Source organism: Mixophyes fleayi, chromosome 2, assembly GCF_038048845.1.
Source record: "Mixophyes fleayi isolate aMixFle1 chromosome 2, aMixFle1.hap1, whole genome shotgun sequence".
NCBI classification, from domain to species: Eukaryota; Metazoa; Chordata; class Amphibia; order Anura; family Limnodynastidae; genus Mixophyes; species Mixophyes fleayi.
Window position 1 is genome coordinate 167,941,045 of NC_134403.1, and position 16,473 is coordinate 167,957,517.

Consider the following 16,473-nt stretch of genomic DNA (forward strand, 5'->3'; position numbering starts at 1 on the left):
TACACCTTTGAATAAGAAATTAGGATTCCCTCAACTATCCATATATCAAAATTCCCACAGTGCAAATGTCAAAGTTGTGCTTATTACAAGATTTAGGTTTAGGTTTTTTTTTATTGCATAAACAAACGTAGGTGCTCCAGATCCTTACCAGTTGACATCATGTTGCTTACAGATGCAAACTCCATGAAGGTGTTGTAATTTGGCAAGAAATTTTGGACAGACACTTCATCAACCCCACACCGGATATCTGCCTCTTCACATAAGCTTCGGAAACAAGACATTGCTACTAGGACTGCCTCTATGTCTGGACTCCAGAGAAACATGTATAGGGCAACCTCCAATTTAGTGTGGGCTTGTCGGCATATTGGAATTCCACTTCCAGCTGCAGCACTTTCCTATGTGAAAAAGCCATAATTAAAACCAAAAGGTTTCAGAGAGCTATGTTTGCCTATTTTATGGTTGGGAAAAAAAGGAACCAAGATTGATTGCTGTTGATAAACTTTTCAGTCATATTTAAAGTTCTCATTGGGAATACTGCTTTTCCATACAGCTAATGTTACGCTGGCTGCAAAGATCTGCCTTATTACCATACTTTGCAACAAAAAATGCATAAAACAATGGCATTAATTGGAAACAAACTATAATGCAAAACTAAAGCTGACAACACAGACCAAACCTTCTGCTCAACCCTAGTAATACAGCTGTTTGGATTTGGACTACACAAAGACCTGTTAGTGTGCTTGGAATATGACTGCATACATGGGCCGTAAATTTCCAACCACCTTTATAAATGTGCCGAAGAAAAATCTGAACAATTTTAATAAAATTATTATTGAACATTGCTTTTTTTTCCAACCACATATAATGGCAATATCAGACTAGTCAATCAGCTGACAAAAGAAATGAAACAATGGTGTCTGCTTTGTAATTCTTTGGACAGTATTTTATACAGCAATCAAAAACATTGGCAATATTGTGAATTAAAACAAGGAAGCCATATAAAGATACAAAATAAACAACATACATAAGGAACATTGAATGTCAGTACTAGGAGCCCCCACAGTACCACCGGGCAAATTGCTGGTACCCTGAAAGAGTGCATGTGAAAGAAGGGGACTAATGGTATTTGGGATTCTGCAACCTGTTTACCTATATGGGGACCAGACAATAGCAGAAATGAACACCTTCCCCGTAGCACTAATTAATCCTGCTGGCGTGCTGCCCCCTGGAGGCTCCATGGAGCAAATTTGCATAGTATAGTTTAAACAGCTCTGACCGCATCCGCAGTAAGGACTGTCGGAACAAGGTGTGGATCATAATCTTCTGGAGCCATATTTGGTTTGGCGAGAATACGAGAATTTGGGGTCCCATGCCTCAAAGTTAGATTGGGGGGGGAGGCATTTAAAGATTAGGGGCTAGATTTACTAAGCTGCGGGTTTGAAAAAAGTGGGGATGTTGCCTATAGCAACCAATCAGATTCTAGCTGTCATTTTGTATAAAGTACTAAATAAATGAAAGCTAGAATCTGATTGGTTGCTATAGGCAACATCCCCACTTTTTCAAACCCGCAGCTTAGTAAATCTAGCCCTAGGTCTCCAAGCCCAGATTTAGTGGTGGCAAGTTGGAGAGGGTGCTGTGCATCACTTACCCTTGCAGTGCGTGGGAAAACACTCCTCTGTGTACCTGGAGAAAGGGGTGACGAAGATCAAGGCTGATTCACGTTTAAGATAAGTGACTCAACCCAGACCTTATATTACAAAAAAACAAAACAAAAACAAACACAGCTGGCTGGATAACTCCATGCTAGTGTGTAAAAGAAAGCTGTATAAAGACGCCAATAAAGCCCCTTAAAACGTGTGTGCTACTCTTGAGTAACATATTTTTGTTAGGGCTACTGATGATCAATAAAAACTAATATTCCTAAAGATTCTACTTCTATTCCTGCAAGAGGCCTATGCCTGCTGAATTCCTGAAACCTACTAAAAAGAGCTAAAAATGTTATCCATCCCTCTTCTGTCCTGTGTTAAACCCAGAGTCCTGAGTCAACACTCTGCCCACCACCTGCTACTAGAGATGAGCAGGCTCGGATATCTGAAATCCGAGCCCACCCGAACGTTGCCGATCCGGGTATTCACGCCAATTGCAAAACTGAAACAGAGGCTCTGAGTTATAATCCCGCTGTCGGATCTCGCGATACTTGTATTCTATAAATTCCCTGCTAGCCGCTGCCATCTTCACTCGGGCATTGATCAGGGTAGAGGGAGGTTGTGTTAGGTGGTCCTCTGTCCTGCTATATCTCGTGCTGTGCTGTGCTGTGTTCTGCTCTGATCAGTCCAGTGGTGCTGTGTCCTGTGCTCTGTCCTTCTGAGTTCAGTGGTGCTGCTGGGTCCTGTGCTCTGTCCTTCTGAGTTCAGTGGTGCTGCTGGGTCCTGTGCTCTGTCCTTCTGAGTTCAGTGGTGCTGCTGGGTCCTGTGCTCTGTCCTTCTGAGTTCAGTGGTGCTGCTGGGTCCTGTGCTCTGTCCTTCTGAGTTCAGTGGTGCTGCTGGGTCCTGTGCTCTGTCCTTCTGAGTTCAGTGGTGCTGCTGGGTCCTGTGCTCTGTCCTTCTGAGTTCAGTGGTGCTGCTGGGTCCTGTGCTGTGTCCTGTTCAGTCCAGTGCCGCTGGGTTCTGTGCTGTGTCCTGTTCAGTCCAGTGGTGCTGTGTCCTGTGCTCTGTCCTTCTAAGGGCATTGTTATTTCCCCATTATTCCCAAGTTATAAAAATTTTTAAAAAAAGTTATAAAAAAAATTATAAAAAAAAGAAATTAAAAAAAAATATCCAAAAACAATCCTGCAATACAAGTCCATTGGTACTGCAATATTACAAAGTTCACTGATTCAGCAGTATAATTCCAGTGGTACTGCTATATTACTGCAGGCAGCTGTGCAGTGGAATTCAGACCATTTGAAGGCGGAGGTATTGTGGCCCCGATACCAAATTGTGTACCGGGACCACTGCACTATGCAGTCCAGAAAGCTACCTCGGTGAAACGTTTTGGACTAAAAACAATATTGTGAGGTGTGAGGTGTTCAGAATAGACTGGGAATTAGTGGAAATGATTGTTATTGAATGTTATGGAGGTTAATAATAGCGTAGGAGTGAAAATAAACCAAAAAACTTGATTTTAACACTTTTTATGTTTTTTTCAAAATAAATCCGAACCAAAACCTTTTGTCAGGTGTTTTGCGAAACAAATCCGAACCCAAAACCTCAAGCAAATCCGAATCCAAAACACAAAACACGAGACACCAAAAGTGGCCGGTGCACATCCCTACCTGCTACCTAGGAGTCCTGATCCATAAAAAGTGGTCAAGAGGACCCAGTCACCAGCAAATTGGTGCTACACCTAGACACACCATCTAGAAACAAATGGTTCCAAGTATCGATGAAGGAGCCTGGTGGTGACAGCAACTATTATTTTACTACAACTAGGGACACCACACTGGTGCTCAGTTGACACTTACAGCAATTGAGTGTCTGGTGGCCAAGTAGTACCGGTACTAGTGGTTATTAACAGCAGGTTATCGACAGTATGGGGAACCCCAAGAAAAGATAATTCTGTAAAACCAACCCCCCAGCAGGGTGGCAGAGTAAGTCCATCTTTTCAGAGTATTTATAGTAGCAAAAACAGACAAAAGGATTTATCACAATCTGTAATTGTTCCAAAGAACCACTTTTTAATATTACCTCTAGATTACTTTAAAGTGCAAATTTATAATGAGACTTACATTCAGCAAATATATAATTTTTATGAATACCTTGTTTTTAAGAAGAAATTTATTTCTGCAAATCAGAATTTCTCGCAGCCATTTCAGGACTTCTGTGCTATTAAGCATCTGATGACCCGTCAACTTCTTACAGATGCAATAAATCATTTGTGAGCTATTAGAGAAAAAGTAGTATCTTTAATGATTAAGAAATATCTTTAATTTTACATTATATACTGTGAATTCAAACAGTGTATGAAAATGAGGGGTTGGTGGCAGAATGCATCCAAGTGATACCACAGTAGTGGTAGTTTACCTTATTTCTGGGCTACCAATTTGTTACAACTTGTACTTTAAGTGTATGTGAATATAGAGAGAAAAGGATATATACTGCAACGGCCTCACACAATTACAATTTATTTGCAATTTACCCAAGAATGAAATGCATAAGAACAATTCTTTCTTCAAACAAAAACAACTTATTTATGGATTGCCTTACAGCAGCACTATACAACTCCAGGTCGTAAGGAGCAGATGCATGCAACATTTTCTGCATATTAAAAATTGATCACCGGTATGTTAGCTGGTGACATATCCATTTTAATTCCCACATCTGTGATTAATCCACGACTGAAAAAAAATATCAGTTGGTAAGTCACTATGGTGCCTTAAAAATGGTTGCTTGTACCTAAATGTTCCTGTTTCATTAACTCCTGTACTACTATTTTGATGAACAGAAATAAAAATCCATTGCAGTGCCATTTCCAAGATAACTTAAAAAGAATAACAAAAAACAAACATGTGCCAGTTATAAGAGTTTATAAAGATACCATGGAGGACACACAACCTTACATCACATCTATGCTCATCACCTTGAGCTGATCATGCTCTATGTGCAGTCTAAACCCTCTCTCTGATTTGGAAACCTCTGACTACTAATAGTAAATAACTTAAAGCAAACATTTACAAATTATTTTAGATTGTCTAATACAAAGCTATGCTGATATAATGTGCAAGTACATGGAGATTTGTGTCAGAAAAAAATTAAACACACTCCACTGAAACCACACGCTCCAATGTGCAATGCTTTAATATGTTGCACAGAAATTTGTTCAGGTCTCATTAATCATTGACATCAGGCATGTAACTGGTACTCAAAAATCTAGTTTCATCTTTTAACTGAACCAACTGAGAAAATGTATTAGCCAGTGCAGATCAGAGATTTCACAGACCATAGGTTGCATCTTCCAGTCTGTAATCCAAACCAAATCAATTATTGTGTCAGGAAATTAAAAGCATACTTAACCCACCTTATTTCCCAAAATGTCTCTATTGGTGCATCGGGATTCCAAAGTTCAATGCTGTCTGACTGATGTAGAACCAACAATGCCTATATTTAAAACAAATCAGGAATATAAACGATACTTTTCAAGTTAATTTTTATTTAGCCTGAAGTTCTGAAACAAAATGAATCAGAGCTGATAAAAAGTTTTGAATAAAAGTGTTAATAGCATTACACTTCAGATGGGTTGAACTACAGGGTGTACTGACAGATTAGGGTATAAATAGTTTACCTCATCGGCAAAAGCATTGTGCAAACAATAAGGTTAGGTAAAGTATTTTAAAGAGTAACCCGGGGTCTGTTTCTCACTCCTCACAAACATTTTCACTATTTAACATGGTGGTAATTTCTTGCTTTCAGAGAATTATCTTTCACTTGCTTAAAACCACAAAAATAACCAGAAACCAGATCCCTCACCTCCATGGCTTCCTGTGCGATCTCTGGCATGTTTGTCTGTGGGACCAGCTGCACTAATCCATTAATTAACTCTGCAGTACTGCTTTGTATGTCAGGCCCTGCTTTTCCAGAGTTCTGGAAATAAAACACATGCAATATAGAAAACATAAGCAAAGAACAAATAACAGAGCTAATTGATTACATTTCAATTTGGGGTAATGAACACAGAATTTCCTATCTAGGAGAAGCACAAAGGTTAGTATCACTGCCTCACAAAACTTAGTGTCATGCGGTGCATATTTCCAGCGGAGCACAGGCGTCCGCATCACGACAGGCAATGCGGTTGCGTCAGCGCACAGGCGGCCGCATCACATGACGCGTGTCATGTGACGCGGCCGCCTGTGCGCCCCCGGGCTGAAATGTGCCAGCCCGCCCCTGCATGGGTTCGATTCCTGCCATAGCCCTATGTGTGTGGAGTTTGCATGGCCTCCCTGTGTTTGTGTGGGTTTTCTGCTGGTACTCCGTTTTCCTCCCACAGTCCAAAAATATACTAAACCCTAATGCGTGGTAGGAAACTAAGGGGCATATTCAATTGTCCGCGGGATTGCCGAAAATCCCGCGGTCCACGCACGATTACGATATTACGGTAATCGTGCGCAGAAAACCGTTAATACGGTAATTAAATCGCTGGATTTCAGCTCGTAGCTCAGGGAGCCGCAAGCTGAAATCCAGCGAGAGATTACCGTATTAACGGTAATATTTTTTCCGCGCTCGACTTTGGAACAATTGAATATGCCCCTAAGAATGTAAGCTCCAATGGAGCAGGGCTGATGCAAATTATTCCACAGAATAGCAGCTGAACAGACCCAAGATGGCTGCCTAACCATCTGCAACTATATAAAACAATTTTAGTCCTATTGGGAGAAAGGCTCTACATAAATAAGGGAATAAGTATGTAATTAGTAATAAAGTGTTAGGTGGTCCTTCAGTAAAATTCTCTACATAAGAAAAACTAATAATTTGCATTATTTAAGGAAATGAAAATCATGGCAAATAATGTTTTACTTTATTTCAGTTGTATGAAGGACCATGATGTTTCAATAAGAACATTTTATACCCATTAGATCCCACCTGATGGCAGATGTCACTGTCATTGAGAACACTAGCAGCTAATTATAACACATGTGCACACTGTTTTGCAGCACAGTGAGAGAGACAACCTAAGGTAACAGTACAAATCAAGAAATATCATATGAAAACATTTAATCAATAAAAAAGCAAAGTATAAATTGTAGCTTGACATTTTAGTACACAGCTACAATCTGGAAAAAATGATTATAAATAAGATTAGCTATAATAATCTGCAATTACATACAAATTATGTGATTAAATATTTTTATTCAGCACTATCTGAAAAAAAGTATCTAAAGTCTACTGAACAAAATAAGACTAATTTCATGCAAACATCCATCTATTAACAAACAAGCAAACATGTGCCAAAAGTATCTACTCATTTATACAGCATAATGCATCTAAAACAGCTATTTAAAATATGATTTAAATAGGTGTTGTGTATTTGTTTGGTACCCTGTGGCACTATTTAAAATGACACTAAAAATTTTTAATCCGCTTTCCCTGAACATAGCTTTAAAAAAAAAAAAAAAAAAAAAGCATAATTGTTCTATATTTCTGTGCAGATTTTATGTTGAACAGATTGTTGCACTGTTTGTCTAGCTAGCTTTGACCCCTTATCTGAACTCTTTCACTTTCCACTGTGCAGCAAATAAGCAGCTTCTAATTTGGACAGGTGATTAAATATATAATTTCTATATTGCAAGTCACTCTGCATTTGGGAATAAAAATGTGAATATATTATTTTAAAAATACTTGCAGTCCACTAAAGGTAGATTTCCTAGTGGGTTTTGTCCCGCAAATAAGAAATTGATATTGAAAAGCAAGGAATAATGAGTTTTCAGTAGTTCCTTACTTAATCCTGCTATAATCTTACTATTAAGAACAGCAAAATTTGTATAAAAAGGAATAACAATGTGTTTTCAATACCATCAATCCTAGTTACATAATGCAATAACCACACGAAACAGGAACATTAGATTTACTTACATATAATAGCAGCTTTGGGTCTCCATGGATGAGTTTAACCATAGACAGTAACAAGTATTTATAACTTCTAGTTTCCACGTCTGTAGGTTTCTCTTTAAACTTAAGGTATGGCATTTTCTCTTTAAAGGTAATACTCTGAGGAAAAATTCCAGCACACTGTCAATAGAAGGAATTACATACTATACATTTAGAATACAATAGGAATCTAGAAAGAAAAAAAGAGTATACATACACATGGTCTAATTATTTCAATTTCATTATCAAAAGATGCTTTTCAAGATTCAGAACATTTCCCAGTTACCATGTTTCTTAATAAACGTGTAAATGAAAAGGTACAAAAGTGTTTTGCTCCTAATATGCACTAAAAAATGAAAGTATGTAAATATAACAATCAGAGTATCTTTAGGCCAGGTACACACTGAGCTTTTTCATCCAATAATCGTGCCAATCAGCTGACCTATGACCGTTCGTTCGGATGTCGCTTTAGTGTGTAGTCAAAAGTCGTCAAAAAGTGCCAATTGTTGGCTCATTAGGTTGGTCGTACTGTTTAATAATCTCACTCCAATCACATTAAGATCATGTACCGTGTATGAATTCACAAGCGGCTCCACAACTAGTTGCCGATAGTTCCTCAAACTGCGACTCCTTTCAGGGGTGTATGTATGTTTATTTCTGATGTCTGTAGCTGTCCCACGTGAAAGGTGATCCACACGTCAGTCAATTGGTTGTAATGGAAAAAAAATAGACGCTGTCTATCACATTAATGTGTATAGCATATGTCTGCTTGCCTAATTATACACAGTTGTCTACGCAGACTACAAGAAAAGCATATATCTATGTTTTCTTTAGATGTGTATTGGATCTGTCTGCTTGCATAATTATGCACCTGTGTACATCTAGTGATGAACAAAAGCTGATGGGAAAGTCTTTGGGAGGTTGCTACCGAAGATATTCTGCCCTTCAATTAAGTTTCTTGGCAATATAGCTACAGGGACATCATATGTCGTTTCACTGTGTACGAAATCAAAAACTGTTAACATGACAATAGTGCTGTGAAAAGTCGCTAGTCTTTTGTTAATCGTTTACAGCGTGTCTAGCGTGTACTCATGTCTTGCCCAAGCGATCGAACCTTCAGTCATAGGTATAATCGTTGTAGACAAGACGCCGGTCGGAAAATTCTCCAGTGTGTACCTAGCCTTAAACATCTGCTGCACAGTTACTAGGCAGATACTGGAGGACATATATAGAAACCAGTACAGAGCAAAAGTAAACTAAACATACTTACACCAAAAAGATTCATGTGACCATGCCATGTTTCCGCTCATTAACCACTGACATCAAAATACTTAAATAAATCTGGTGCTTGATGCTAGTAAGCGCATGTAAACGGTTATAAGAATGGATCCCATTAGTTCCAATGAACTCAAATTCTCCTTAACCACTGCATATCAAACAGTCTCACTTGACATGCAGTGTCACTGGTGCTAATGCAAAACCAGTGGATAACGGAACTTATACACTTTTGGAAAATCACTGGGATCTCTTGCCAGAGACTGTTCTTCCTTACCCCATCTGGTGATTGAGACTGATAAATGTATACTCTAATCCACAGCTCACCAGGCGATGCTGAGAAATTCTACCATGCTATGGCCCTATGCCATTTTGTGTATTTAAGCGATGTGCTTTTAAGTATAATTTCAAAAATGTTTAATTGTTGTGTTTTTTTTTTTTTTAAAACAAAATTGTTACTCCTGGTGGTGCGGTGTGGACTCCTTTTCTCCTGGCAGCGAGTGATGCCTTTCCCAGTACCATGTGCTGGGAACTGGAGAAGTTGGCACTGTGAGCTCCACAGTAGTTCCCTACAAGGTTCACAGGAACCTTGAACACGCAAAGCGTAACAGAGGGGGTTAACAATATTTAGGCTGCTGCAACCGGATCTCCCCTTAGGGGAAGACAAGCAGCTACACCAGACTATTTCCTGTAGCATTGGACATATTCAAATGAATCCTGATGGTGTACTGGCCCTTGTGGGTCCCAATGAGCAAAGCACGTGCTAAGCACTGAAAGATCTATAGCTGCAGCAGGACTGCTGCTCCCAGACCAGAGTCCTAATTTACTTAAGCCATAATTGGCCAAGGGGCACCAGAATTCACGTATCAAAGTCCTGGTAGTAGCCCAAAAATGTATTTGAGCCGAGCACCCTCCTCTCCCCACACAGGTGAGAAAGAAAAAAAAATGTAAAATTAAAAGCAAGGTGCATAACTTATCCAAGTGAGATAATGGAATCAACCTGAATGGATTAAAGGGACAGGGGTGGATTACTGCCTGCCAACATGTGTTTAAAACTGTGTATAAAACACAAAAACCCTAACATCTACAACATTAAAGTGGGCAAATAGCATCTTGAGGTAACACTCAGCACAGATTACTTATCCAAAGTAAGCGACCATGCCACAGAGTCACCAGCAAAGAGCTGCTACAGTAGTTGCACACACCATCCAGAAGCAAGCAGTTCCAGGTGACAGTGAAAGAGCCTGGTGGTGGCAGAAAAAATTCTTTACAACCATGTGGGTGCTGAGTTAACACTTGCAGCTGGTGAGTAGAGGCTAAGCAGCACCAGTAGTTGTTGATCAGTAATGGTGGGTTACTCACAGTAAGTGAAAACCCAAAACAATCTGGAAAAAAAAAAAAGCTCCCCCTGACAGGATGGCAAAGGTAACCAATCCAGTCACATTTTCCAATGCAGTTTCTTCTTTAAGTACCACTAATAACCACATCTCCTATACCTGCTCTCTTCCTGCCAGAATTAAACTCATACACTAGAGTCACAAAGTGGAAGCATATTTTTCATAATATTTTAATTATAGTGTGTGCCATTTATTTAATTGTACTGACACTTTCAGCCTGTGCTGGTTTTCATAAATGTTCTCCAGTACAGACAGTCATATTGCGATTAAGCTATTTTGGTGTCTAAAGAACAGACCAAAAAAAAGCAAACATTAAGATCTGGACAATGTTTTCCCATCTTGGTTTTGCAGGATACTTATTATACATAAATGATCTAGAAGGATGATGATATTACTGAATCTGCACTGTGCCGTCAAACTACCTAAAGCAGAGTTTTCCAGTGTTTGACCTGATGCAGATTTTGGAAGCATTAAAATTAGGGTTGTTCATCCCAGGACTAAATACTACAGAGAGCTTTACATAAGTGTACATAAACATTTTTAAAGGCCACTAAATCAAAAATACTTGTCTTACAGTAAAGTTACTAATAAATACAGTTGTATGCTCAAGGTTGGGAACCCTAGTTGCATGTTTCACTGAGTTAAACACATTTCAAAGAACAATTACTATTTTAAAAATATAACAGACTGAAGAGGACAAAAAAAATTAATGTGGCATGTGCAAAAGTTTGGGAACCATGTCAGCAATACTTTGGCTTCACCAAATGTTTGGAAACTATTACTGCCAGATATAAATATTTTAGGAATTATTTCTACTCCTCTTGCAGAACACTTCTAGCTCAGAAATATTCTTAGATTTTCTTGCATGTGCCGCAAATCTGAGATCTCCCCAATTATTACTCATGGGACTGTGAATACTATTCCAAATGCTTCACTGCAAGTACATCAGGTTTGATTTTGGAGGTATGCTTGAATTCAGCAAACAAATAGTAATAGTGCATTAAACAGCGCAGAAATATGTCATGTTGGAGTTTGTACCCTGCAGTGGTAGTACCAACGTCTTTTTATTTAGAGATTGTGAGAAATACAATTTAACCGGGGTGCCCAAAAATGTATCTGCATATGCAAAGCTATAGGGAGTTTATTAGAACTGATACTTGATAAAGCCTTTATTAAACGGGTATTTTGATTTAGTGGTCCTTCATTTGCTCAATCTCTTTCAACTGGTTACAGTTTAGTAGAATTAATTATGCATATTTTTATACAAATACATTACCGTTAGAGGTAGAAATAAACAAAAGGATACCACTAATAATTAGGCTCTCTCTTCCCAGCTTTTACTTGTAAAGATTTAACACAAGCTAGATTTTGGAGGTGCAGAAGAAATTGCATACAAACACAAACTACGAAAAGAAAACACAAATGCATGTCTTCTACTACATGTAGACATTATCAACTTGCTTGATTTGTTCACCCACCTCCATATTATTTTGACATCAGTGGACATTTTATATTCATATTTAATAAAAAAACATTACATTGAAGAACATATTTAGTAACGGCTGAATTAAAATAAAGTGAAGCTCATGTGGGACATTTATAAAATCTGTCAGAAAAGGTGAAATGTGTAGTAACCACTCATACCAGTCTTTCTAAATGTACCTTGATATTTGTGAAACAACAAAAGGATTTTCGTACTCACCGTAAAATCCATTTCTCTGAATACATTTGGGAAATCCTGCTTAACCATAGTGTATAGAAGGTTCTGTGTTGGGAGTAAGGCACTATTCTATACTAAAATTTATCTGAACTTACTTCTCCCTCTCTATGCCCCTTCCACTGTAAGTCCTCAGTTTTTTAACTAACAAAGTCCACAGGATAGGAATGAAACAAGAATACTACCCAACACAAAGCAAAGTACAAAAGTGGTAGGAACACAGTGTCCCCCAAATGGATTCAGAGAAATGGATTTTACAGTGAGTACAAACACATCTTTTCTCATTCATCCTATTTGGGGGACACTATGGGTATGTTCCAAAACTGCCCCTAGGAGAGGTACGCTCAGACACAGCAGCAAGCAAAACTTTTCAGTCAAAGCTGGTGTCTTGGGAAATAAGGAAATTGAACCTGTAGAATTGGGTAAAAAACTGTGGCTGGAGGACCAGATTTTGTCAAATATAACTTTCAACACAGGCTACAGTGCTGCCCAGGAGGCTTTCTCAACGATCTGGTAGATTGGGCTGTAATAACATCTGGAACTGCCTCTGAGATATAAGGCCAATGGACTGTAGATTTGATCCTACTGTTTGTTTAGTTGCTGACCATCCTCTTGTGCTCGGAAGCCGTCTGTTCTACGCAAGGATGATGATCTGTCTAAATAAATCCTCAAGGCTCTAACCACATCCAACAGGTGGAGAGGTTAGTCACTTTAGGATGATAGATCATGTCCCAATGCCCACATTACAATATCTATGTTCAGATGAAATTTTGACACCACCTTGAATTGGAAGGAATGCTTGGTGTGAAGAACAGACAAGATATGGTGACCTTCAAGAGTGGGCAGACAATTTAGACAACTTTCTCACTAAAGTAATGGCTAGCAAATAGGACATCTTCTATATTAGGAATTTAAGATCAACATATACATGAGGCTTGAAATGCAGCTTCTATAGTGCCCAAAGGACTATATTTATGTCCCACAGACCTACCGATGGAACATAAAGAGGTTAGATGCGAGGAATGAGAAATGTCTAGACCTCAGACATAGTGGCCAACTTTATCTGGAAGACAGACAGGACCAACACTTGGGCTTTAAGAGAGGCTAACTGCAACCCATTGTCTAGGCTGTCCTGTAAAAAGGACAAAAGGCACGAAAATTGAAAGAGTGCGTTCCATTACTCCCGCACCGTCTGTTTAGGTTTTCCACACTCTGAATGACCTTCTCAGATAGCTCTTTAATTTAAAGAACCAGGCCTCAAAAGCAGAACTAAATCTTGGTCTTAAATGGGCCCTAACATAGGACTTCTCCTAGAGTGAGCCTCCATGGAGGTTCTGCAGCCCTGCTTAGAAGGTCAACGTACCATGAACTTCTTGGGCTGTCTAGTGTTACCAGAAGTATTCCCAGTATATCCTGTCACCTGGCCTTCTTTAGTACCCGAGGATACAGGGGAATAGGAAGGCGAAAATACACTTGTTGGTACTTCCATGGGACAGTCATGGCATCCATTAGGAATGCCTTTGGATCCCATGTTCTTACACAGTACCAGGCTTTCTTGTGGTTCAGCCGAGAGGTCACCATATAGACATCTGGTGAACCCACCCAATATGGCCACCCTTGGGATAAATACAGCGAAGATCACTGGGACATAACTTTCAGCCAAGTGCATTATCTTGGCAGTCTTCCAAAGTGTACCTGGTGTTTTATATATGTCACAGCCGTGACATTGTCCGAATGGATTCTAATAGGTCTTCCCCATAGAAGTAACTGAGCTTGCTGCAGATCGTTTAGAATCACTCTGAGCTTGAGAATGTTAACGGGAAGCTTTGCCTTATTTTGGGATCAAAGTCCCTGTAATTAGAGGACCAGAATCACTTATCCCCATCACTACACACTGGCATACTTGGTCACAATGGATGGAGAAGTGAGCACCCTTGCCAAGATTCAGTTTCTTCAGCCACCACATGAGAGACAAGTCCATGGTGACAGTCTAATGCACTGTATTAGTTCATGCAACAGAGGATTGAGACCTGACTGAGGAATAACAGATTTCAACTGGTGTCGAAGAGTAGAACCAGAAAAATCATGAGCTTGGACAACACTGGATTTTTTTATTTTTTCTATTGTCAAGTGGAAATTGTATCAGGAGAAAAGGGGGGGGGGACCTCTCATTTACCAAAGGGTTGTCCAGCTATGATATAACCATTACCCTTTGAACCCTAAGAAAACTACCATGACTTTTGTGAAAACTCCTTGTTCAGTGGCCATACCAAAAGGTAGTGTTATCTCCACCTCAAACCTGAGAGGACTTTGATGTTCCAGATAAGGCTATGGAGATATGCATCCTTTATGGTCATGGAGGTGAGAAATTTATCTCGCTAAATGGCGTTCATGACCAAACTGACACCTCACCCCGAATGTTCAAGTTTAGGGACTTGAGATTCAGGATTGGCCACAAAGTCAAGTCTGCTTTTTTCTTTTACAAGGAATAGGTTGGTGTAAAAACACAAACCCTTCTGCTCTTTCAGAACTGGCACAATCACTTCTAGCAACAAATGGGACTGGTCTCCAGACTATCTTTCGTGAGTGGAGAAAAACCACTTGGGTGGAGGCTCAATATGTTAATTATTCCTATGATGACTCCAACCCATGAGCACGAAGAAGACCAGAGCAGAAAGAGAAGGGCCTCCATTACAGATATTTCTGAGTGGAAATGTAATTTATCATGCATATGGTTTTTCAGCATGCTAGGAACACCTGCTGGGCCAAGCATGCTTACACCTATTGTGGTTCCCTCGCAGAAGTTCCTCTCGCTTTCCTGGAGAAAAAAAGAGGAAGAAAATTCTCTGACCTTTCTATACAAGTTAATTAACTGGGAGAAAAGAGCTTTTTCCTCATGCTCTGGACCAAAGAGGACAGTCGATTCAAAAGGGTAATGCTTCCACAGTCTTTCTAGGCTAGGCCAGAGAGTGTGTCTAGCTGCTACCACTAAGGACAAAGTTCTGAAGATACTTCGACTCGCATCAAGAACAGCATCTCCTAAATACTCTTAACGCTGTCTTCATATGGTCTACTAAGGTCCACACTTCTTCTGGTCTGTGCATCACAGATTGTATGCTCATACAGATCTGCTCAGCCCATTTATCTACCACTTTGTTGATGAAATTGGCAACTAAAATGGATCTGAGCGATGTGCCTGCTGCTATAAAGATAGATTTAGAAATCCCCTCACATTTTATGATCAGCTGTACTTTAAGGAAGCAACATTCAGAATAGGAGTAGAGGTGGATTTTGCAAGAAGTGCAGTGAGGGCATCCACTCTTAGTGGAATTTCCCTTACTCCAGAATGCTCTTCTCAGAAGGGAGAGGTGAAACCAAATCTCCAGAGAACCTGAAAACTTGTATCCAGCTTCTGTTAGGACACACTCAAACATTTAACTCCAGGGAGGAAAAGAAAGGTTCTGCTTTATTTTTCTTTTGAATAAAGAATAATCTGGAACCTCAGGTTCTTCCGCATCCCACTAAAATTAGTTTCACAAAACCCTGTCTGCTGGAGGAGTCATTCTCCCATCCAGTCAGCTCCTAATGGTCTGAGACCCCCTGAATCTCACCATCCTCCTGAGAGGAGAGATCTGATTTAGAACCTCCTAACAAATAAACCAGAGAGAAATATGGACATCTATGCGACCACTCCAGCAAGGAAGACCCATGCCAATCCCTGTCCTCACTTCTCAAGGTATCAGAACTTGAGGGCTACTACACTGCAGCAATAAGGTCTGGTGCAATTGAGACAAGGCTTCCAGAGAAGGGGAGCTGTTGCTGGAGTCCCTAAAGGAAGATGAGTAGGGAAATGTTCACTTACCTCCACAGGAAGCACTGCATGCTCTGCAGGTTTCATGATGGAATGAGCTACAGGCTAAGTGCAGGCTGGCTGGCATCTTGGTTGCATCCTCCCTAGACAAGCGTGTATCTTTGTCCTCAGCCTCAAGCCACGTGTCAGGAATCTGGTTTCGAATGTCTGGCACTTGAAAGATGTGGAATACAGAACAGATTTTCTCTCAACAGCCTTGGATCTGGTATAGCCTTTTTCTGACATAATGACTAGAATAGAGAGAGACCCTAGAAAGCACTCTAGACAAAGAGTGAACCAGCAGGCTATCTATAAAAGTAGCACAATAGTGCTGATGTAGAGTCAGATCCTCACAAATTAACAAAAGTACCCTGACAGAACACAGCACTATATAAAGTCAGCACTCTATAACAGATTGAGAGAGAGTACACTAACAAATCAAAGCAGCTAAATAAATTCAGCACTCAATAAACAAAGTCAGAGTACATTGACAAAATAGTTAAATAAATTTAGCGCTCAATACAAAAACTAGGAAAAGGTACAGTGACAGGATAGAGTAACAATATTCCTGAAAAATAGACCACAAACAGACCACACTGTGGGATATTCAATTGC

At 39.7% G+C, this 16,473-nt stretch overlaps 1 protein-coding gene across 10 annotated transcripts in view; it reads right to left on the minus strand.

The window, feature by feature from the left end:
* Positions 1-16,473, minus strand: part of NF1 (neurofibromin 1) — a 193,464-nt gene that overhangs the window by 103,519 nt on the left and 73,472 nt on the right. For 9 of the 10 annotated variants that reach the window (XM_075194951.1, XM_075194948.1, XM_075194945.1 and 6 more), the window contains 5 exons: positions 7,605-7,739; positions 5,505-5,618; positions 5,056-5,135; positions 3,797-3,920; positions 149-395 (listed from right to left, as the gene is read on the minus strand). In XM_075194951.1, the coding sequence (XP_075051052.1) occupies positions 149-395; positions 3,797-3,920; positions 5,056-5,135; positions 5,505-5,618; positions 7,605-7,739 (700 nt within the window). Of the gene's footprint in view, positions 1-148; positions 396-3,796; positions 3,921-5,055; positions 5,136-5,504; positions 5,619-7,604; positions 7,761-16,473 lie in introns of all 10 variants that reach the window. The other variant, XM_075194941.1, reaches the window with a different exon arrangement.